The 26,065-nt window shown below is 34.2% G+C and overlaps 2 protein-coding genes across 2 annotated transcripts in view; both read left to right on the forward strand.

Annotated features, from left to right (window-relative positions):
* The first annotated feature begins 1,122 nt into the window (after nucleotides 1–1,122).
* On the forward strand, nucleotides 1,123–2,567 carry LOC144348381 (uncharacterized). Its single transcript, XM_078007770.2, has 2 exons — nucleotides 1,123–1,246; nucleotides 1,602–2,567. The coding sequence occupies exon 2, from the start codon at nucleotides 1,611–1,613 to the stop codon at nucleotides 2,109–2,111; it is 501 nt and encodes a 166-aa protein (XP_077863896.1). The 5' UTR covers nucleotides 1,123–1,246; nucleotides 1,602–1,610; the 3' UTR covers nucleotides 2,112–2,567.
* Nucleotides 2,568–12,338: 9,771 nt separating this feature from the next.
* LOC102800616 (uncharacterized) overlaps nucleotides 12,339–26,065 on the forward strand; it is a 57,804-nt gene continuing 44,077 nt past the window's right edge. The window contains exon 1 of the mRNA XM_078007771.2: nucleotides 12,339–12,552. The gene's annotated coding sequence lies outside the window, so the exon portion shown is untranslated. The remainder of the gene's footprint in view (nucleotides 12,553–26,065) is intronic.

The raw sequence follows: 26,065 nt of genomic DNA on the forward strand, positions 1-26,065 counted from the left end.
ATCACATTTTCATATTGATTTCGCTTGCTAGTGTAATTTTAGTCTTAACTCAGGAAATAAAACACACACACACGCACGTATTTATTTTGTATAAGATTATATTTTGCTCTGCATTTGTATATGCGAAAATATCGAAACGGATTTCCTTAAGTTTTATTGGGTGACAGTTAAATAAACAGTTCATCAACAATATGAAATTTATGTAAACAATGCAGCATTGTAACATAAACATAATAAATAATAACAATAAATAAATAAATAATAAATAATAACAATAAATAATAAAATCAACTCAGAATTTTAGAGATTTCGAAAACAATCGTTCGTGAGGAAAGTTAGTTCAGATTTCTCAAGCTGAATACACACTTTTCATGTTGTCCCCAGATATATCTCGCAATGTATATACAAATACCTAATGTACTGCTTCATTTAACAGTGACCTGGTGGGTGATACCTACAACACAAAATAAAAAAAGCTGGTGTATTGAAATCTCTGCCAAAAACTTAGTAGTTTACCTGGGAGCGACAACCGATGTAAAGAACGATCGAAAACTCCGTACTTTGTTGAAACTATCCTGAACAGTGCAACAAAACCAGTCAACTGTCGCACAAGTGATAATAATGCGATCCGTGGGGGGGGGGGGTAATATTAAGCCAACCGCTAACAAAATTCGGCCCGATTTTTGTGTTGAAAAATCCTTTGCATACGAACACCTAATTACACGAAGAACACATGGAACACTTTCCCGGGATATTTGAAACCGATTCGGTCATCTTATTGTAAGGTCTTCGCTGATTGGCTGCTGAGTTGGAATGACAATTTGTGATCTTATGCAAATTCAATTACGTAAGTCGCGAGGCTATTTAAAACGGCAACATCGCATTTTCAAATGATAGTTAAATCTAGACACTATAATATACATGTATTTACCACAACTGACCCCCGGGTGGCATTATATGACGGAGTATGCAATTGGTCGGCACTACGGTAAAAAGCGGTTCTCGGTTCTTCAGTACTACGACGATTCATTTGATAACCTCGACACACGTTTTACAGCGAGTTTAGCTGTCCCGCTTCCAGTAAGTGCACGAGTATTAGTTCTTACTGAGGAAAACTTTACCTAATGAATATTACACATTATTGTGACCTATATACGAATTATTTCCGGGAACAATTCAACTCAATGCAGCAGATGTGGTTAAAGTGTTGTCACCTATCGTCTGTTCAACGTCACCATAAAGAACGGTCAGTAGCGTATTACGTCATCAGTCGTTTGCATATTTATTGAGGGGCTTCAGAATGAATTGGGAATTGCATCATGTATTTTTGTCACGTTTCATTATAATAAGACCACACTATTGCAATACAGTAAAAACAACTTATGGGGGTCAATGGACAATTTTCAGAGTCTGAGATATATGTGGCATAGTATCGAAATAATAATATTCTATGCGCGATTAAAATAATATTGATACAATACGACGAATCACATGTGCGGATTAATATCGAACAGAATGCTGAAAATTAATTATTCACATTAATTTCCCTCCGTTATTGAGAGTATAGAATCGTAACCAAACAATTGTTATTAATTTTTCAGAGTTTCAGTATGATGCAAATTCCAATATGGTTCTTTATACTTGCTGGCTGCGTGTCAATTCTTCTTAGTATCGTCATTCTCGTGACGTGCATTTGTGGATATTTCAGAGTAGAGCCTTCCCCACCCGGTGACGTGGACGTCGTCATGGTGGCACGGGGAAGCGATCCCCCCGGCATGCCGCCTTCGTTTTTCCGAGACTGTCCGTCTAATGACAACCACCGGGAAGTCTCGTTAGAGGGTGTGAAGTTCAGTGATGGCAGTGATACTGGATTGCCGTTTGAAGATGAGATGAGGTTCAAACCGAAAACGCCGTATAGCGACAGAATAGTCTGTCTCTTTGCAATGGAGGATCCAATGCGAATATATGGAAAGATTGTCGGGTGTTCACATCATATGCCCAAGGCAATAACCAAGTGCATGAAGAAGATATTCCCATCGAGGCACACCGATAACGTTATCGTACGGAAGCCATACTTCCCTCTACCTATCGGAGATCCGCTCTCAATGTGAACTGTGTTCCTCCATATCACAGCTGTTAACCTAAAGATTGATGTATTTTGTAATTAACATAACCATGCTTTTCTGCACTGTCAATATTAATTAATTATTCGCACCAGACTCTGCTTAAACAAACTGCGAAATAACAAATCAGGGGTCTATATTAATTTGAATGAATATCAAATCATCAAAAAGACAGTTGTTATGGTGACAATCGGGGAATATTACGTAGAGTCTAAGGTGAAATTAACATGCTTACATGATGATTGGTTTTTCTTAGCTCCAGCTTCACCAGTCTTTTAAATTTCACATTGTACCCGCCATTTTTGAAAGGCGGAACCTGGATTGTATATTTAAGAGGCATAGTAATTACAGTATATACATTATATTATTCTCGACTTAATATTCATAAGTTCTAACCAACCTATTGTATAGATTGTATAGAGTAAATCATTATGCGAAAGGTAATGCTCATAGTACTGGTCGTTGTGTGTGGAGAGGGATGAGTCGAAGGTAGACTCGATTCGGGCGCCAGCCTGAGGTGAGTTGCGGTATATCTTGCCATGATTGAAATAAATATTGTTGGGACAGCATGCACACACTGGGTCAGTCGGAGGCGAGGCGAGAAGAGGCAGGGTACTAACTGGAATTCGTTAGGCCGTCGCTGATTGGCTGTTGAGCTGGAATGCCAATTTTTAGTTTTAAATACCCCCAGGAAAGTGTTCTCGGTTCTTCGCGTAATTAGGTGTTCGTATGCAAGGGATTTTTCCACACAAAAACGACGAATTAGGCCGAATGTTGTTATCGGTTGGCTTAATATAACCCCAACGGACCGTATTTTTGTGAAAGATTGGTATTTTTGTCCTGATTTGCAGGAATCTGAAAAACGCGTTTCACAACTTGTCTCTTATTTAGTTTTATGCGTCATTCAAGATGGCGGCGCCCATATAGTAAATATCATATTTATTTAATTATCACGTGTGCGCCAGCTGACTGTGACTCAGACAGTACGCCGTCGCACCGACCTCCGCTGCGCGTCAGTCGATACTTCCGCTGTATATATACCACATGCAACAAATACGGCACTCACATGATATCTGGGTCAGAAACAATAATGCCGAGCATTCATGTAGATTCAGATTTCCTAATACATGTATCTCCCCCGTTTGTATTGTTTTCGGGTGAATATTTCATTCGAATCTCCGCGTGTAACAGCCACAGAAAACAACACTCCTATTCATTTTATAAAGTTAGTCATTTATTGTAAAATCTAATGACATGGCAACTCGGACCTCATTTTTTAACACAGATCTTTCATATTTTACTCAAATTACCCAAAGATTTTATTCAGACTTAGAGTCTAACAACGTGTTATTAAACTGTAGTATCTTCTACTTTGAGTTTTACAGCTTTCACTTTTGTCAGTGGAAGGTAAGCATTGTATACGAAACAATATAAACTATAAAAATACGTTTTAAAAAAAATATATATATATTCGGGACATCAGGAAAACAAAGAAGACACATTTTTATTCGGTTTTATTCCTTCCAAGTAACCTAATATGCATTCGAAAACGTATGTACACACCCATGAATAAAAAATCGGAAGAAAAATAACGTCGGCTAATATACCGTCTGATTGTGTCCTACTCATTAGTTTGCCGATCTGTGCTGCAAACAAAGCAGGTACAAGCTGGTACAAGCAGATACAAATGTAAGGCCCTTGTTCCTTTATAAACATTGGGTTATACTAGAACTAATGCACCACTGGTTATAATTATGTAAGAGCCTGTGTTTGTCATCGTTGATAACTGGTCGACACCATATCGATTCTAAGTCGAAAGTCATAAGTCAGCAAAGTAATGTTTGGCGCAAGTCAACAACCCAAGGATGATTTGTGGTCAATATTGAAGGGGCAGCGATTAGTCGTATTTAGCTGTTTTACCACGTGGTCATCTTTCACTCCATGCCACCCTGCCCATTTCAATCGGAGGCATACACAGCTTATTGTGAATTCGACCCTTACGAGTGTGTACCTACAGATTATTACATTTTCGTTCAAGGGTTGGCCTTTCCTTTAAAAAATGTCCTACCAGCCGTCCTTGAGAACGTATCCGTAACGCATGTGTTAGCATCAGGTTGACTCTCCGATAGATAAGACACATACTACGATAAATTATTAACGAGATTAACTGTACACGGTCGTCACAAACAGGTACGGTTATTGTGTAAACCTCCGATGTGAAATCAACCTCAAACGTTGTGAGTGGTGAGAACGTCGAGCATAGTTGATATTGACCTTCAGTTTGAGAAACTGGACAGTTAATACCAGCAGGTTGGTAATTCGTAGCTTACGTTGCGTGGTTCCTTTGGGCTTACTATGGGGGGAAGGGGTTTCATTCAGTGATATTCAGTAATACTTAACACGTGTATATTAATATACGTACCCAAGAGAAGTGAAACATCGTGATTCAGTCGAACTGGGATATGATTTTCCTAGATAGACAAGTATGTATACATCATTGTATGTTAGAATCATAGTATTAAGTTGTAATATGGCATATTAAAATGTTTTCCAATAGTCGCCGCATGGGGCGCACTAGCTGAGCGCCACACTGATGGACGACACCGTGGTTACGGATACGTACGTCGTTAAAATGGAGGTGAACAAGATTTAAATAATACTAAAAATTAATTTGTCGTTTCCAAAAAGAAAACTTCGAACTGACCAAATGCTAAAAATAAAAGACTTGTATGTAGTCACAATGTTGGTGACCAGATTGACGCTAATTACGTTCTCGAGTATTCAGACGACACGGAAAATTACCAGATTAATAGAATTATCAATATTATCATTGGATGGACAAAATTATTGGTTTTGTCAGTACCATTGCGATTATTTAAATGAGTTCCTTTAATCGAAAGAATAAATTTCTGTCAATTGTTGGGCCAGATCGTGAAATAATTTACGGGAACCAATACTCAACATCTTATCTAATACATTCAACATGACCCCGCCCGAATATACTGGGAGAGATTTTATTTCCCCGTGTTCATGCAAACATACTTCCGGTATACAGACTTTTAATGACTCATGGTTTCAAATTTGGGTTGATTTAAATAACGCTTCGGCAGTTATCAAGTGAACTGAAATGAACATTGATTGAAAACAGTGCCAAACAACAACAAAATGGATCCTCGGACTTTTAAGCTCCGCAACAGCGCCATCAAAGATAAACTACTGAAAACATTGTTTTTATTCTAATCTGACGTCACGCGTTGTATAGTTCGTATATGGAATACGACTGTAGTCCTTAAGAAGAAATCTTCTCATAAATTTTCAGAAAGTTGGTCATAAATAGCTCCACAATGTACATTGGTTTATTGTGTACAATCTCCATGGTAACATCAAACCGCATTGTTGTGTTTCTTACAGTACCGTATTTCCCATATACTTGCTTTTCTGGAACAAATCCATAAAAGCGTTATAACACTGACAAAATGGCCACCATTTAAACACACAAAAAAAACATCATTTCTCAAAAAAAGGCTAGTGACCCGCAAATTTATTTAAGTTAATGCTATTTTGACTAGAGGTACAATATAATGCAAGTATTCTGGATATTTCCTTTTATGAGTAGACTTCTAATCTTAAAATACTTTTATTTTAGCAAATGATGTGTTTTATTTTCATATTACCTAGGTTGGTTAAGACTGGACACGTTTTTAAAAGTTGAGAAATTGACATATTTGTGAATGTAACATGTGTTATTGATATGTGATTATAATTAACAGAACACGATGGATTCGAATATCACCAGACATCTTACTGCGTTATTGCTCTTAATTCTCTGTTTACAAATTTGCTCCGCAGATTCAGGTAAGAAATCGTAATTATACATTGTTGAAACATATTTGTAGTAATTTGCTAGTTCACAATTAAAGTTCGTAAAACGAGAATAATAATTGAGTTTTATTGATGTAAAAAAAACAATGATAATTATGAAGTGGGGCACGTGAATGAACAAAGGCCCTCTCGGCCCGTGAAGGAAATAATATGCAAAATACCCGATAAACAGAAAAAATACTGAAATTGAAAAATACTTGTATTAGAGAAACTGATAATATGGTAACAAAATCATTATCAATACACAATATCTGCACCCGAAATATATTTTAGGAAGTAATAATAAGCAAAATATATCAAATGATACGTTTCGCACTTTGCTCCAATTCACAGTGTAATCATGACATACAATAAACAAATCATATAATCAATAATCACAATCAATTAATAATGTAAGTTTGTGTATAACATTTTTAACCTATATAGCTTTTGTGAAGAATAATAACAATGGAACAAAGAAATGTTTTTTAAACTAACTGAATCTGTGACTTATGTGCTGCTGAATAAGTGTGTTTACTGAAATTAAAGACTTACGTGAATCTGTATAAACAATGCCCAATAACTGAAACATACAACAACATATTTAAACACTTTCTTCATTGATATAATTAATGTACTCAATGTTGCCCTGTGGTAGTACTGTCTCAATTGCAGTCTCCCCGAGTACATACAATGGTTTGATTATTTTATTTTCAGCAAATATTTTAAAAGTATATTCACATAATTAGAACTCTTCTGAAACATGTGACGAAGACACTGTACCAACAATAATCTATATTAATAGCACCAAATTTATTATCATTTTTAATTTTTCTCTTCAATCTGAAAAAATATTATATTATCAAAATTCAGTAAGTAGTGTTTAATTAATTATCGTTATTGTTTCAATCAAATATATGTTATGTAAAATATTATTGTTGTTATAAAGTATGTGAAACTGAAAATATGTCAACGCACCAGTAACCCCAACTAAACTGCATTTTTCTGTTAAATTCTTCCTAACTAAGATCATGTCTTTGAAGGGATGTGAGCAAGAATGCAGTATGGAATTCTGTTGTTTGAGTTAAATCATTTACCGTACCAAGTCACACGAATGGAGGCCACTGTATATAACAATACAGTACACAGCTGCCGACGTTGGCTCTATCAATTACAGTTTCCATTCAAATAGATGAGTCATATAGTAGAGGAATAAGCAGCATACAATACGCATTTCCTATGAGTAACGCCCTCTATCGTCGAAACTCCTTATGACGTAAATGCGTGTAAGAAAAGTCGTTCACTTTGTCGAGTGGTTTATAGTCATCTGTCAATAAAAACATTTTTTGAGGAAAACTACTATTCTCTGAATATCATACAGTTACAGTTATGTCATTCGACGACATTGCTTACACTAAACACAGTCCCTCTGGACTGTGCACTAAATAACCTCACGTCACCCTTGACGTCACAGAATCGCGTTGTTGCTAGAGGGGGCGATTTATAAGGAAAGATGAATGACCTTATTTTTTATTTTTAAGCCCCGCATTTGAAAATATGTTCAGATTCATGTTCATTGTTTTTAAATATTACAGGATTTATGTCTTTATTTTACGTGCATTCTTATCTCATGTCTGAATCATGTATCTGTTACTGTAGATACTGTTACTCGTTGTCTTGTGTGTTGTCAACATGGTTTTCGCCGGGTTTTTTGTTGCATACCACCGCATAACGATTTGATTTAATATCTCTTTTTTATTTTTACTTTCGCAGGGCGTGACGAACTTTCTTTTATTGCCATCGTTCTCATCGCTCTGGGCGTCATCCTGGTAGCGGTACTTATATGTGTGTTACCCATGTGTCTCGTACTGTTCTGTTGCCAAGACTTCTACCCACGTCAAGACGACACCACCAAGAAGCAGCCGGGACAGGATAATGAACTAGAAATGGTAGAAACAAATCAGTCTGCGAATTTGATACCGTGATTAAGAAAACTTTTGTATGTAATTTGAAGACATACGCATAGTTACTCTAATGCAATTAGATAAGTCGTTACCAAGGAGATGACGAGACGGTGTCTTCAGTTACATCAACGCATATTGCTTCATAAACTGAGAAGATGGCCATGCCTGTTGATGAGTTCGAGTCATGTTCTTGGTATACGGCTGAAAATAGATTTAAATACTATTTCTAGTGATATTGTAAAACAGTTAGATTATAGTTACTACACATTGTAATCAAACTCAATATTTATTCCACTATTAGTATTTTTATATGGCATCATTTTTATCGAGACGGACGGAACGGAATAACATAAATTTAATATACATTTTCTATAATTTCATTCAATATCACATCCCAAGATATGCATAATATGTAAGCAATAACATCCTTTGTTTGCGCGATCCCGCAATTGAATTCTCTTCGTGTACGACAATATGGTCGTAAATGAAATTACGACATAGAATTTCCATTACGTCAATATGAAGTAACATCTTAACTCTTAACAACGATGTAAAAGTTAACAGTGTTAATAAAACATATAATACATGATGTAGAGAATACGCTTGCCGTAAAAGGGAATTGATACTTGCGTGGATCATATTGAAATGCGACATAGTGATTGTGCATAATTGACCATCACACCTAATATACAAAAAACAAAAACATGTAAAATAAAAATTGATGGCAAGGATAATCAGCAACGTCATTAACTAATAATACGTCAATTTAAAGGATTATACTATTTTTTTTCTATATCATCTTATTCGAGACGTAGTTATATGACTCCTAAGAGCTTCGCCACGGTGCGTGCCTGATAGATATTGCCGGCCCGGAGATTAAATTTAGTAATAACTATCTGGATATTACAAAGGCGTAACATGTGGGTTTTCTCTATCCGATTACTGTAGCGGTGAATATTTCACTGATCTGTGTTTTGCCGGGGGCTTGCAATGCACAAAGATAATGACTTGATATCATATTTTATCTATACTCTGTGTTGGTTCACAATTGTCGGCAACGAAGCTGGTTTAACAGATAATATTCCCGTTTTTTAATCACCTGTCGCTAGAGTGGTTACCTTGGCTGATTGTGCGTTGGAACATTCCGTTTGTTTGGGAAACTTGATATAACATTGTCGATTAACTGTGACTTCCAATTTGTTGACGGTGTTCGTAAAATTCGATATTTGAATTATTTATGATTTAACCGACCACATTTATATCTAACGCTTGATGGCGAAAGATGTAATCACCGAGTCATATTTGACCTTTATTTCTGAGTAAGAGGCACGTCCGTGAGATGGCATTAACAAGATAATGGGGAAAAAAATCTGAGAATGAATTTAAATAAAAAGGAGACGCTGAAAATGTACACAAGCATATATGAAATAAAAAATTGTATATCGGCCACTGAACGAGAAAATAATGTGCGCGAACAATCTGACCTCGTCACCCGACAGAAATGATGACTTACCCCCAAAATAATTGAGTCAAAATCCGAGTAAATGTTCTAATCAAGCAAGCACGAAATGTTATTATTACCACCAGGCCTAAAATCATTGTGTGTTACAACAGATGATTACGTTATAAATCATTTATTACATTATCGGTAAAAAGTTACTACATTATAAATTTGCATTACAGTATCAGATAATTATTGCTTTATTAGTTGTAACAAGCGCGTGCAATGTCAAGTAAAGTACAGGCCGATTTTTTTTCTCCACGTTTGTTATCACTTGACAGAGCTTTCCGCCTCATTTTTGAAAAACAATTTGACAAAAATCATGTTATCATTTGCGTGGCCTAATAGTCAACATATACACAGTGGACCGTATTTAGACGAAGGGTGAAAAGTATTAAATTTGAGCGCATCACTTGAAAATGAGCTTGTTCTATTTCTCACTGAACCGTATCATGAAATGGAACATTGATTAAAGAGGAAAGAGGACATTACAGTAATATTGTCAATTGCATAGCATGAAGCACTATAAGTCAAATATGTATGTATAAAGTACACGCAGATACCTGACTTTCAACACATACACGTGTTAAGTACAGCGATGAACTGTGAGTACAAAGACTTATAAATATTTTGAGAAATTATGCAATTGTATGATCTAAGGCTGACGGAATATGCCACGTAGTACAGTGTAGACATCATCGCTAGTTGAATATAATGAACACAGAACGACATTATTTTTTCAACACAATTCATTATTATAATAACTCGATTTAAGCGTTCTTTATTTCGGAATAAATGAGTAACCTGAAACTGAATTTGCTCTCCGTAAAAAACGCTCAAAACTTGCCTTGCTAACCTTCAGTGACGTATTCTTTATAACTCTAATAATTTTTCCAAGTCCCAGCGTAATGTGGACATGCTACTATATTGTACTTGCGTTTACAGAAAACAACTGGGTTGAGGTGGGGGATTAAACGACCGCAACCTGAATTACCAGAAGGCGATCTGCAGAACATTATATGTTTCAAAGGTGGTTACCATGGCGACTCAGACAGAAACAGCCCAATGAGTAGAAGATAGCGTCGCGATCTGTCTCACGCACTTCTAGACGGTGACAATAAATCAACCTTTGAAAGATACTATGTCCCATGAAAAATAGGACAGGTACATATTTTGATAAATTATTCAATACCGTAGATGTCGTCATTAAATTGTTATGAATCCTCTTTTTTACTTTACTTTCAGGCACACTTAATTTAATTGAAGCAACAGTATAGATATAGATATGTATTTCGTATGTCAAAGTATGTTGACTTAACTGTCCTAGCAGCATGCGTTCTGTAAACCAATTAAACGAATCCCGCATCCAAGGTGAATGTCAGAGGACATCCTCAGTTTTATCATAGGATCTTTTAGGTTTTACAAAAGAAAAAAGATTAGTTATGTAAATAAATAAGGAAGGTAAAATAAAAATCCGATAACAGAGCAATGCGTAACAATGCTGTCAGTCCAACAAAGCACATTCTTAGCATTACAATGATCTCATTAAAATAGCACATTATCAATGAACTTGCAAATAGTGGTAAATCAAAGTAAACATTAATTAAAGTCAAAATACTGGGCATTAGGGCATTACTCTATTTTTTTCATTTATTTAATCAATACATGACAGAAAAATACTAAGTGCATGCATGCATGTAGTGGCAAGCCTACTGAAAACACTCACTTGTGGCTCGATCACGGGAACCCAAAGAAGAATCGTACATTTGCCAATTCCAATTCTGAAAAGCTAAATATTCTAACTCTGAATATTTGAAAAATGATGCAAATATTGTTCCCGGTTAGATAAATTGGCTTGTTTTCAGTTGCAAAGTGGGACTGGACCATTATATAGATTATATGATTTTTGGAATTATTAGCAAAAATAAGATTCATGAGTATATAATCAGAAAGTAAAGAACTTGAATATGTTTTCAGAAAGTCGTTTATTTTTCGATTGCTCAAATAATTTAGGTGTATGGAATACATCTTAGATTATATATTGCTAAGCTGTCAACCCTCCCCACAACAAATGGTTTCACCCCAGTGATTCTTTCAGTTCAATTCACGAAATCCTATTTTATATCTTTCCTATTTGTTACTTACTGAGTTGAAGCAACGTGAAATATTCAGAGTTTCTTCTGTGAACATATTGGCAATGTAACTATGCTGAAATTGTTGTGCAAAACATGTCATATTAAGAAAAATAGACAGAAAATGTTTGCAGCCTATTAAAAGTCAACTCGGATGTAAACTTTGGATTGTTCAAATTCCAGTTTTGTTTCCTTGCGTAGATTGTCATTGTATATCGCCGAAATAAAGGATTGCAATTAACAATCCCAAACACTGTTTATTCCGTGCCTTAGTATCCTTATAAATCACCTTCCATTACATAAATGGAATACAATTGCAATTCGACGTACAGCCAATTTAGTTTTGTATATAGAATTACAAAGTGTAGATACTCATTCCATTTCATGTTTAAAGGACGCCCTCGCAATGGTGGATGTTGAGAGAATTGAAAACAACGATCAACAAGCAAGCCTGCACAAACACAACTGTTAACTACGTATGTATAACACAAAGCTGTATCAACAGCCATAATCTCTATACATAGGGTTGAGTGTTGAACTGTTTATTTCACACTGAATTGCGAGTGTGGAGTATGACGTTTACTAAGACCATAATATCCGTAGCGTATAGAACGTATACAATTGGGATACGAATATTATAGAACGATATTGCGATATTTATAACTTTTAGTTATTCTGCTACGCAAGATATTATCTATTTTATTTTCTATTTAGCTATAATTTTACATTAGTGACACAAAGGCATATTAGATATATATCATACCCGTGGTCATGGGAACGCCGAGAGAAAAAAATACAATATACGCTGAAATAATTATCATAATACACTCAGGTTGTCGTGCTCGTTCAGTGTGCGGTATAAGTGGAAGAGACACTAACGCATTTCGTCATTACATGCATCGGAGATAAGATGGCGGCGGCGTCTGTGTTTTTTATTTAAGTAGGTGCTGCATGTACCTCATCTTGACAAGGTCAGTTCTTGTTGTTTTTTGTTAATTCAGCGCTTCTTGTTCGCGCTCGATTATTGACGAGTTATCGCAGTGTACCACAGAATGTGATTATTTGGCATGGTACTGTTTGTTCTACACATACATACAACACACAGAGATTATTTGTTAATGAAAGCGACAGTTTTCTAAATAATTACTTGGTTATCTGATAGACTAATGAATAGACTGAGACACATGTGTGTCTGCAGTAACTGATACATTGATAACCATAGCAGCAACGGATTAGCTTTAAAAAAATCGTGTCAGGCATATGAAATTGTTGCGTTTATAGTCAAGGTTATATACACGGACACTGATCCGTACTTGGACTATCGATGGTTTGATTGATTGATTTCGTATTGATCCTGTTGACTAATCAATATTCATTCCATGTTGATTTACATGGATAGTTTCGCGTGTCATTCCAATTTTCCCTTGACAATCGATTACCTTTTCATATAAGGCCGTGTTCTGAGAAGTGTGTGTAAACCGTGTGGCGTATAGAATAATTGATGGATGTGTATGAAAAGAGCATTACTGGAAATAAACCCCGCACGTCATCTATGAGTCAAGCACAACTTAATAATCTTTACATTCATGTAGGCGGTGTCGGTTGGCGTCACGATGATTAACGTACTTGTCAGCTACACGCGATCGAAACGTAGACACATGTTAACTTGAATATGTCTTTACATGTACAGTATATTGCAGCTGTTAAGCTGTCGAAATCATTGCAAAGACCAATGTCGTGTTCGACCATGCTGCCACGCCAGGTCGATTAAATGTTGATTGCAATATTCACATGTTGTTTAAAGATTAACTTGTTGATTGCATTTTGAAAAGACGATCGAATGTTGACGAAATGTTGACTGAATGTTGACGTGTTGATTTAATTTTGACATGTTGACATTTTGACTAAATGTTGAATAATTAGACCTTGAATTTGACTAATATTTATTCATATCAAAAATGTGTATGCGTATATGTTAGTGTAAAGTTTGTCACAACATGGCACTACTCATGACGGACAACACCAACCAGCCACGCTGGTCGTTAGTTGTCAGATAAAAATCACCGATTTCACAGCACCGCTCTTCGTTCCAAACATGTCCATTAGTGTTTCGTGTTTCTAAGCATTACAAAATTAAATCGCCAATTTAATTACTGTACGGGTTTCCCAAGCTCAACCCCAGCGGATCAAAGCCGTGTTAATTTATATTATTTTGTTTAATTATGTCTTTAGTGTGATATACACACGTGCTTGCCAGACGATGGTGCTGATGCTAATAATGATAACATCACGCGGTAAACTATCATTGAATATCACACGGAATGTGATTGGAGAAGCACGCACAAACCACGGGGTATTTTTTTTACTCTGAAACAATAATTATATGATGTTGGTCAAAAGTCTTCGGCGTTTATACTATTTGTGTTTCAAGGAAACGGAGACATCAAATTACTGTAGATAGAGCACTTCTCAACGCAGTCCTAATGTTATCGTATTGTTGAATATGCTTTGCCCCATGCCTTTGCCCAAAACTGACGTTTAAGTGTGTATATGAACGTTTTACATTATTCATCGTACTGTGACGTTTACTTATAATTTGAAGGTGTTTAGGTTGTGCCCATCAATTGTATATCCAGTTAATACTGATTGTGTAGAAAATTGAAATGACTTGCTTGCCTTTGAAACGCAACCTGGATCAACTGCGAAACATGCCACTAATAATACACGCATGCGCAATTCACCTCCTTGTTCCCAGGCTATCGAAGGAGCTTGCCCAATTTGCTAAATTAGCATAAAGCCATTAGTTATAAAACGCTGAAAAGGGTTATTCAGAGGATAACTAAACCTCACTCAATCTACTATAATAACAGAAATATATGTATGCCCGACTCGGTTTCGTTGTGGAGGTCATGCACAATTCATATATGGAAACTGAATAATGTATAATGCATGAACGATATAAGTAACTAGATTAAATGGTTGTATTATTTTGTCGCATTTAAACCTGAGATTTATTAATTAAATGTTCATACTTTCACAGTATGTAGACCTTGTGTTCATTTATTCGAGCAAATTTAGTATCTACCATAACGGAGCCGGATGATAAGCAAATCAGTGTCATAAAATACGAAAAATATTGAATATACTAATTTTTACCAAAAGAATTAAAATAATAAAAAAAATCTACACAGCAATAATAATAAAGATGTTTACTTCTGTAACGTTCGGTCGAATTGCTACATCGTGTGGACGAGGGGCAGACTACTTATCGGTAATTCTGCGTTGGCAAGTACATGGACGTTGCGCATGCGTGAATGTAATTACCAGCTTCACGGAATATCTACGTTTACAATACCGCTTTTTCTATAGGAACCTTTAGCAAAGGCAATGACAATGACAATACAACACTAATCCTAGTAGAATTACACTTCAGACAAAAGCATGACGTGTGCACCAACCCCATAACATACGGACACGTTTTAATGAAAGTTTGTTACACGCATATGTGGGGGAAATCTAAAAATATCACAACGAGCCATTGCCTGTGATTAGAGAGCTAGTCAAAGCAAAACCACAAGACATTTGTGAAAGATTGTTCAAATATTAAGTGTGTTTGCGTCTGAAGCCTTATAATATTGTAATAAATGTATCCAGTGTATCGTACTGTCTTTTATTCTATATAGTATTGTAATAAATGTACCCAGTGTATCTTACTGCCTTTTATTCTATATAGTATTGTAATAAATGTATCCAGTGTATCGTACTACGACTGTGTATTATTCCGTATAGTATTGTAATAAATGTACCCAGTGTATCTTACTGTGTATTATTCTATATAGTATTGTAAGAAATGTACCCAGTGTATCTTACTGTGTATCATTCCATATAGTATTGTAATAAAAGTATCCAGTGTATCTGACTGTGTATCATTCCATATAGTATTGTAATAAATGTACCCAGTGTATCTTACTGTGTTTTATTCTATATAGTATTGTAATAAATGTACCCAGTGTATCTTACTGCGCATTATGCCATATAGTATTGTAATAAATGTATCCAGTGTATCTTACTGTGTATTATTCCATATAGCATTATAATAAATGTATCCCGTGTATCTTACTGTGTATCATTCCATATAGTAATGTAATATGTGTATCCGGTGTATCTTACTGTTCATTATTCCATATAACATTATAATAAAAGTATCCAATTCATCTTACTGTGTATTATTCCGTATAGTATTGTAATATGTGTATCCGGTGTATTTTACTGTGTATTATTCCATATAGCATTATAATAAAAGTATCCAGTGTATCTTACTGTGTATCATTCCATATAGTATTGTAATAAAAGTATCCAGTGTATCTGACTGTGTATTATTCCTTATAGTATTGTAAAAAATGTATCCAGTGTATCTGACTGTGTATTATTCTATATAGTATTGTAATAAATGTACCCAGTATATCTTACTGTGTATTATTCCATATAGCATTATAATAAATGTATCCAGTGTATCTTACTGTGCATCATTCCATATATTATTGTAATAAATGTACCCAGTGTATCTTACTGTGTATAATTCCATATAGTATTGTAATAAAATTATCCAGTGTATTTTACTGTGTATTATTCCATATAGTATTGTAATAAATGTACCCAGTGTATCTTACTGTGTATTATTCTATATAGTATTGTAATAAATGTATCCAGTGTATCTTACTGTGCATTATTCCATATAACATTATAATAAATGTATCCAGTGTATCTTACTGTGTATAATTCCATATAGCATTATAATAAATGTATCCTGTGTATCTTACTGTGCATCATTCCATATATTATTGTAAGAAATGTATCCAATGTATCCTAATGTGTATTATTCCATATAGCATTATAATAAATGTATCCTGTGTATCTTACTGTGTATTATTCCATATATTATTGTAATAAATGTATCCAGTGTATCTTACTGTGTATCATTCCATATAGTATTGTAATAAAAGTTTCCAGTGTATCTGACTGTGTATTATTCCGTATAGTATTGTAATAAATGTATCCAGTGTATCTTAATGTGTATTATTCTATATAGTATTGTAATAAATGTGCCCAGCGTATCTTACTGTGCATTATTCCATATAGCATTATAATAAATGTATCCAGTGTATTTTACTGTGTATCATTCCATATAGTATTGTAATAAAAGTATCCAGTGTATCTGACTGTGTATTATTCCATATAGCATTATAATAAATGTATCCAGTGTATCTTACTGGGTATCATTCCATATAGTATTGTAATAAAAGTATCCAGTGTATCTGACTGTGTATTATTCCGTATAGTATTGTAATAAAAGTATCCAGTGTATCTGACTGTGTATTATTCCGTATAGTATTGTAAAAAATGTATCCAGTGTATCTTACTGTGTTTTATTCTATATAGTATTGTAATAAATGTACCCAGTATATCTTACTGTGTATTATTCCATATAGCATTATAATAAATGTATCCAGTGTATCTTACTGTGCATCATTCCATATATTATTGTAATAAATGTACCCAGTGTATCTTACTGTGTATAATTCCATATAGTATTGTAATAAAATTATCCAGTGTATTTTACTGTGTATTATTCCATATAGTATTGTAATAAATGTACCCAGTGTATCTTACTGTGTATTATTCTATATAGTATTGTAATAAATGTATCCAGTGTATCTTACTGTGCATTATTCCATATAACATTATAATAAATGTATCCAGTGTATCTTACTGTGTATAATTCCATATAGCATTATAATAAATGTATCCTGTGTATCTTACTGTGCATCATTCCATATATTATTGTAAGAAATGTATCCAGTGTATCTGACTGTGTATTATTCCATATAGCATTATAATAAATGTATCCTGTGTATCTTACTGTGTATTATTCCATATATTATTGTAATAAATGTATCCAGTGTATCTTACTGTGTATTATTCCATATAGCATTATAATAAATGTATCCAGTGTATCTTACTGTGTATCATTCCATATAGTATTGTAATAAAAGTATCCAGTGTATCTGACTGTGTATTATTCCGTATAGTATTGTAATAAAAGTATCCAGTGTATCTGACTGTGTATTATTCCGTATAGTATTGTGATAAATGTATTCAGTGTATCCTACTGTATATTATTCCGTATAGTATTGTAATAAATGTATCCAGTGTATCTTACTATGTATCATTCCATATATTATTGTAATAAAAGTATCCAGTGTATCTGACTGTGTATTACTCCGTATAGTATTGTAATAAATGTATTCAGTGTATCTTACTGTGTTTTATTCCATATAGCATTGTAATAAATGTACCCAGTGTATCTTACTGTGCATTATTCCGTATAGTATTGTAATAAATGCATTCAATGTATCTTACTGTGCTTTATTCCATATAGTGCAGTAATAAATGTATCCAGTGTATCTTACTGTGTTTTATTCCGTTTAGTATTGTAATAAATGTATCTAGTGTATCGTACTGTCTTTTATCCTATATAGTATTGTAATGAATGTATCCTGTGTATCTTACTGTGTATCATTCCATATAGTATTGTAATAAATGTATCCAGTGTATCTTACTGTGTTTTATTCCATATAGTACTGTAATAAATGTATCCAGCGTATCTTACTTTGTATTATTCCGTATAGTAATGTAATAAATGTATTCAGTGTATCTTACTGTGCATTAGTCCGTGTAGTATTGTAATAATTGTATCCAGTGTATCTTACTGTGTTTTATTCTATATAGTATTGTCATAAATGTATCCAGTGTATCTTACTGTGTTTTATTCTATATAGTATTGTAATAAATGTATCCAGTGTATCTTACTGTGTATCATTCCATATAGTATTGTAATACAAGTATCCAGTGTATCTGACTGTGTATTATTCCATATAGTATTGTAATAAATGTATCCAGTGTATCTTACTGTGTTTTTATTCTATATATTATTGTAATAAATGTATCCAGTGTATCTTACTGTGCATTATTCCGTATAGTACTGTAATACGTGTATCCAGTGTATCTTAATGTGTATTGTTCTGTATAGTATTGTAATAAATGTATCCAGTGTATCTTACTGTGCATTAGTCCGTATAGTATTGTAATAAATGTATCCAGTGTATCTTACTGTGTTTTATTCTATGTAGTATTGTAATAAATGTATCCAGTGTATCTTACTGTGTTTTATTCCACATAGTATTGTAATAAATGTACCAGTGTATCTTACTGTTTTATTCCATATAGTATTGTAATAAATGTATTCTGTGTATCTTACTGTGTTTTATTACAAATAGTATTGTAATAAATTTATCCAGTGTGTCTTACTGTGTATTATTCTATATAGTATTGTAATAGATGTATCCAGTGTATCTTACTGTATTATTCCATACAGTATTGTAATAAATGTTTTCATTGTATCTTGATATGTCGTATAATGACTATATCCAGATTATGTGAATATATTATTTTGTATAGTAGCGTAATAAGCGTATCCAGTATATGTAATTGAGTATGTTTTCGTATAGAAAGGTAATATAATTTTGATTGTTTTTTTTCCTAGTAGTATCGCATAAGTGTATTTGCTTTAGTCGTATTTGAGTAGAATTGTGTAAACGTCTCTGTGGACACATACTGTAGGAACAGAAAAACGTACATGCAAATATTGAACAGAATGCGTTCATGTTACCGTTGCTAAGAAGATGTTCTGCGTAAACACATCCATGGCTTGAGAATAAAGAAATATCCTATGACTCAGGTTACAGACTGGATTATTATGAACAGTGGGACAAACATGCCACCGATACACATTGATAGTGATTGAAAATAACTGTTGAGTTGTAAGAACCTCTAGATGTAGCTGGTTCGTGGGCAATAAAGTAAATGATACGTTTTCCCCTGATGTAGAAGTCCTCCAAGATAACGTCAGTCGTGACTAGAACGCGTTACTTAGCAATTCCCACTACGGTAACTGATGAAATGAAGCCAAGGCAATTGTTAAAATATACTTTTCTACTCAATGCATTTGTGAATTTCGAGTGATTCGACTGAGAGGCCATCTGCCTGACAGATTCAGGCATTTGCAGTTGTTATATTGTTCGATGAATATTAAGATCGAGAATTAAAATTCATCTGATAGAATAGTGTAATACCAACTTGTCAGATGTCTCCAAATTTTACGGCAAATTGCCTGCATCCAATAGCCGTTGAGAAACAACCGTCGTCTTTAGACTTGTTGGGCTCATGGTAAGCTACAGTAATTACGCAGTGTGTGTTTTTTTAACCAAGAGCGTTTAAATAGACAATTAGAAGGCAGTGTTTTTGTCTCCAATTACATTATATAGTGGTAGTGCTCTGTTCCTCACATGGATGGAATCATTCTGTTTTTTACATCTGACTTTCAGCCACAAACAACGCACACAAGCAGGATGCGAAAAACAAAAATCATTAACTATACGTCACAGAGAAAATTAAAAAAAACGAGCCAAAGGGCGAAAAAGCAGCAACATCATCATAATCATATGTAACTCAAAGCAATATGAAGGTAAACGTAATTTGCACAGTAGTTTACCATCTGATAGTCGAGCACAGTCCACAAATCACACGAACAGTTTAATTTCCCGACACATGCTGTGCTATAAAAAGAAATCAACATCACGCCTAATCATTATCCTATATAAACCTTGTCTCAGCAGCAGAGACACCACTTCTACTCCCCATGTGCTTATCATTGAGACGGAATGTAATTTGTTAAGGATTGAGAAAAAACCGTGATATCATCAGCAAGCGTGAATCAGACTCTTTATCGGTACATTACTTCACCCTCTCAGTCTGCTAATTTTACCCGGCTTAAACTAAATAAATCTGTCCGTGTCATCAGCCGATTTAGGTTGTTCACCAGTCCATGCACATGCACTACTAATAATGCAGTCTTATCTCTTCCGGGCTCCACGACAACCACTGCTGAGATCAATCACGACTCACACGATTTCTACCCCGCACCCGTTAAGTGTATTAGCGCCGATATTACGCATATAACTTCACTACGACACCTTCTCAAATACCGGCTCGCACTTTGCGTCATGTTTTAACTCTAGTATCAAATAATCTTGAAACAGCGCTCTAAGCGGAAGTGACGTCACATTCAGCGCAGTAAATATCGTAGGCGTCGCTTTTTTTAGTTTAAATAAACACTTTTTGCAGTGGGATTATAATACATTTTGCAGCAGTGGGGTTTTGTCAATTAAGCTTTACATGGACTCCATTTTGAATACGAACAATGTTCATTTCTATATGGAATTGATTATTTGGATATTCGAAAATATCCCTGGAGTTGGTTATTCCATTAATGTATTAGACAGAAACATTATTCTTTAATTGCCTCAAGAGACATAGTCTGTATTTAGTCTGATTTCATCTTTGTTAGTGTTGCGAATACGTATACCATACATACATGTCTACAACCAGTTGGATTTCCACTTTAGTAATGATGCATCCAGACTATGATATTATCTTTCCACAGTAATGAATAATTCTAGTTCCAATTATATACTATAGTTACGTGATGGTTCGACATAGCGCCGTCCCCTCAACATATCGGGGGTCGACACGTTAATTGTTGTGAATACACTGTCAATGGTTATAATATATTCATAATATATTCATAAATACCACGAATATATATTTCACATAGATTATTTATTTATTGTGTTCTTGATATTTTTTTTATAAACATTAAATTATGTAAATAATGTATTCGAAGGCTCTGATGGAAATTATTACGTAATAACTGATGTGAAATATATGAATAAATTGAAATACAATGATAATATCTGTAATTTTTATTAGTGTGTCTACTGACATAGAAACAATATTCGCCCTTGGAATGAGATCGTCATTTGCAGAAAATAAAATCCATAGTCTGTTAAGTTTGTATTTTGACGGCCTTTGCATATTAAACTTTCACGAAATTTGAACACCGATAAATGAATGTGTTTGGAGTGCACGTGATTTCAAATCATCGCACATCGCAGACCCATAACTCTGAATGTCAGAAATGAAACAATACTTGGCATCACGATGTGCTTAATTACGTGACATTACTAACTCCACATGTACGTGATAACACTTAGCGTCCAATAGGCATAATTTAGATGGTTTTAACAAGCGAGGACAATCAGTGCAATTGAGCTGAATAACTAGAAAGGTTTAACTAAAGCAACACAATTTACTTAAAAACTAACACAAACAAAGTGCCTGTGATTACCCATAATGCTTATGTGGTTTGTACTAATAAACGTTTGACGAATGTTACTAGTTCACAACCAACTGTGGACTCTGAAAACATAAATAAATTATCTTCGTTTATCCAAAATCATTATGTTTCATATTTTGCTAGAGTAATTGTGTATACATAACTTACTTTATAACAATGCTAAATGATTCTTAGATAGCCAAGAAAATGTTATTTTTTCAATATTCATAATGACTTGACTTCAAACTGTTAAAATGTCAGAGCCCTACCGCAAGCGGAAGCCTACTCAATTTTTAATTTTAATATTTCTGGCGCATTTATTATTTTCAATATATTTCACTTAATGTAAGTCCCAAAATACAGAAAGTTTGCCTGAAGATAAAACTAATAATACACGCCCACATCTAAAGGTAAGATAATTTCTCAAATTGTTGATCATTTGTTTTAGTTTTTGCCTATGTCTATTTTGAGTGAAAACAACGATACACATTTCCAAGCGAAACAAACATGTACTTTTGGATATTGAGAAAAAACGTGTTTTATAAAAATCACACTTAGAACAAACTTAAAATAAATGTCATTTGATTTTGATAAATAAGTTTTAAATTGAGAAATCTCGAACTCTGCATATTAAAAACGCATAAAGAGAAAACAAGGAATAAATAGAAAATCATGACGTAATACATGAATTGCAAGAAAATTTGAAGCGCTCAGACTTCGCAAGTGTTGCCATCCCTAAGGTTCATGTATATAATCTATTTTTTTTGAAAATGATTATAATGTTCGAAAGATATTAATCTGTGCATATTCTGACTAATTATCAAGATTGTATCATTGGTGAAGCTAGGTTGTAGGTCTTACTTAGATTTGACCCCATAATACTGACGTGTGTGATAAGTTCATACGTGATGTGTATTGCCAAATATTATAGCTTTAATTAAGTTAAAGTTATTGTAGTTGAATTGTGATAAGTCTATATGTGTTGTGTATTGCCCCATATCATAGCCTTAATTAAGTTAAATTAGTTGAATTGTTATAAGTTTATACGTGATGTGTATTGCCCCATATTATAGCCTTAATTAAGTTAAAGTAGTTGAATTGTCATAAGTTTATCAGTGATGTGTATTGCCCCATATCATAGCCTTAATTAAGTTAAAGTAGTTGAATTGTTATAAGTTTATACGTGATGTGTATTGCCCCATATTATAGCCTTAATTAAGTTAAAGTAGATGAATTGTGATAAGTTTATACGAGATGTGTATTGCCCATATTATAATTCAGGTAAAGTATTTTAACGACGTTCCGAATAGACCGTTTTGTAGCTTTCCGGTGCGCGTTGTATTCTGAGTGATTACGTCATCATACGTTCATCTTGTTTTTGCATACAAACAAATTAACACAATGAATGTAAATTTAGTGGCGTTTCAACTAATGTATTCACCTCATATACAGTGGTGTGTGACAGACATATATTTTGACTAGTAATTATTAGTTAGCAATTATTTCCAAAATGTACCGCTTGAGGCTCAAGCAGTCAAATATTACTACAAGCAGCGCGCCACGCTTAGTCCATTTAATCCGGACAACATGTGCTGCACCATTTTCATTTACAACAAAAAACGATCAAAAATAAATGCTGACGCTGTCAGGTATCCAACTCGCGGTATTAAACTATTTATAATGTAAGAGATGATATCACAATAATAGTTTCTTTGAAATGCAAGTTTTGTCAATTTTTCATTGGCGATCAATCTTTACTGGAGAGACCGGGAAATGGAAATTAATGTTTAATGGAATGAAATATGATAATACGCAAAAAAGAGACCAAAATAAAAATGATTACATTGTGAATGTATCTATACAAAAGAAATGAGCCAAAAACATACTTAAAAGTTTATGTTTTACAATATCCCCTTTCACATTGCACTACATTTTCTACGGTGTGTTCCATTGCACATTGATTTTTTACTGCCTAACCAATATCTGATATTTCTGCTGTATTTGTTTTTCCAAAAGTATGTTTTGCAATGTGTGATCAGAATGTCAAATTTACCTCAACATCTTATAAAAGACAATTTATAGAGGTGCTAAAAACTCATCACCAACTCAAGTAGTCGACTTCATCGTTTGGCAGCTTATCTACATGTTTGTTTGTTTTTTCATCCATTAAAAGAAACAACCAGGCGCTGGGAATTAGTCTAAGAATTGTATAGTATGGTTATAAACTAAGTATAGTTTAATGTTGAAACTATTATTCTAACAAAAAATAAACATATTAGAACGCACAAAGCATATCCAAAAATAACTGTACAAAACGTATACAATGCAGTGCAAAACACATATGAACTGTAATATTCCGAGCCCGTTCTTATCTTCGTCAAATTATTATTAAATTACTTTAGTAAGCACAAAATCAGATAACAAGTGTTAAACAAAATTAAAAGAATGTGTTGGCATTTCCAGCTACAACTTTTCAATTTACAATGAATCAAACAAAGATGTCAATATCAAACAAACTACCTAAAGTCATTTACATTGATTCTTTAAGACACGTTTAAAACACAATGAAATACAATAAAATTCAATAAAATTCAATAATAATTCAATAATAATTCAATTATTCAAAGGTGAGCAGTAAGTACAGAATAAATATCGTTTCTAATATTGAACATTCAATTACAAAATAATGCTACGTTATATGTGCCTAAGTAGCAGTGCTAGTATGTGCAAAGTATGCATGTTGATGTCACACAGCTTAATTGGAAAGCTACAATTAATACATGCGATGTTATATCGAGCAATAGGTCTTAAAACGGGGGTGGGGGGTCGTCACTTGCGCACGCGCGGGAATTGAGTCCCAAGCGATGAACACACACGCTAAAACGCAAAGGCTCATGGGTAGACGCTTGTTTGTAAACAGTGATACACTATAGCCATCTGACGCATGCGCAGGTGGCGACACCCGCGCTTTAACAATATATAGTACCTTGAGACATATATCACTAATTTTTTCAGAGTTGAACGTTTCTCCCAAGTACAAATCATAATATACCTCATTTTTGCTTCAAGCATGTATATTAGTTGCCGAACAGAGTAACATAATTGAAATGTTTTACAAATACTATGAAGCAAACGATCTTTCATTACAAACAACATCACTCATTCCATTTTCCGCTTCACGTCTCTAAAATAACGATGTCGGTAGACAAATGTTGCTGTATCCCTAAACAAATTGAGCATGATTACAAAGCCCTGCACGTGACGTGTGCTGGGAGTATGTAAATGGAAAAACTAAGAATTCCATGGTGATAGCACATTTCATTGAACATAAATATTTCACTTACTTTGATATGTTTTCTCTGACAGCTCTCTGTCACGTAATTGGAGTTTTACAGTTGGCTCTGTCTATTGGGATTTTCTTTATTACAAATTGGCAGAAACTCCGCAACTCATTATTGCTAAAAACATGCTTCAGTAAGTGTTTCTTATCCTACCAATATTGCATTGGGCCGGTAATATAGCTATCATGCACTGGGGATAGTGCCAGAAACTTTTCTTGAATTTTAGTTAGTCATGCTAGTTAGTTATTTAGCAAGAAATCTATGTTGGCAGCAAAATCATGTGGCTGATCAAAAAAAAATTCTGGTAACAAGCCTTGGACATACATGCTACAAGCGAAATATAAGTTGGTCAGTTACAGCACTCATGAAAAACAAGTGTTCAAATTTTTGACTATTTTTGCTAGAAATCCAAGATGGCTGTCAAACCACATGGCTGATCTAATTTAGTTTTAATTTTATTTCGCTCGTAATAAACTTGGGTCATACATAATATATGAAAAATAGAAAAAAAACATTCAACAATTCAGCCATTTTTGCATGTGACAAACCGCGGAATACATATTGGTCGTCTAGGGCGCTAATAGTTTTAAATAATTCAGAGGAATATATGCATAATGACGTGAGCAGTCACCAGACTGAACCAAACAATGTATTTTCCATGCGTCGTGTGCATGTAGCATCGACCACACGCACCAAATGTTACGGTTACATATATCAATGGAACAGTAGACGCAATGACTAAAAAGAATGAAACACTATTTGTATCATGACTTTCTCGCACTAAACGAGATCTCGGCGTCAATTCGCTTCTAAAGAGATGTTGAGAAAAACATGTAAAATACATCTGAG

Source organism: Saccoglossus kowalevskii, chromosome 18 (genome assembly GCF_978046115.1).
Source record: "Saccoglossus kowalevskii chromosome 18, keSacKowa6.1, whole genome shotgun sequence".
NCBI classification, from domain to species: Eukaryota; Metazoa; Hemichordata; class Enteropneusta; family Harrimaniidae; genus Saccoglossus; species Saccoglossus kowalevskii.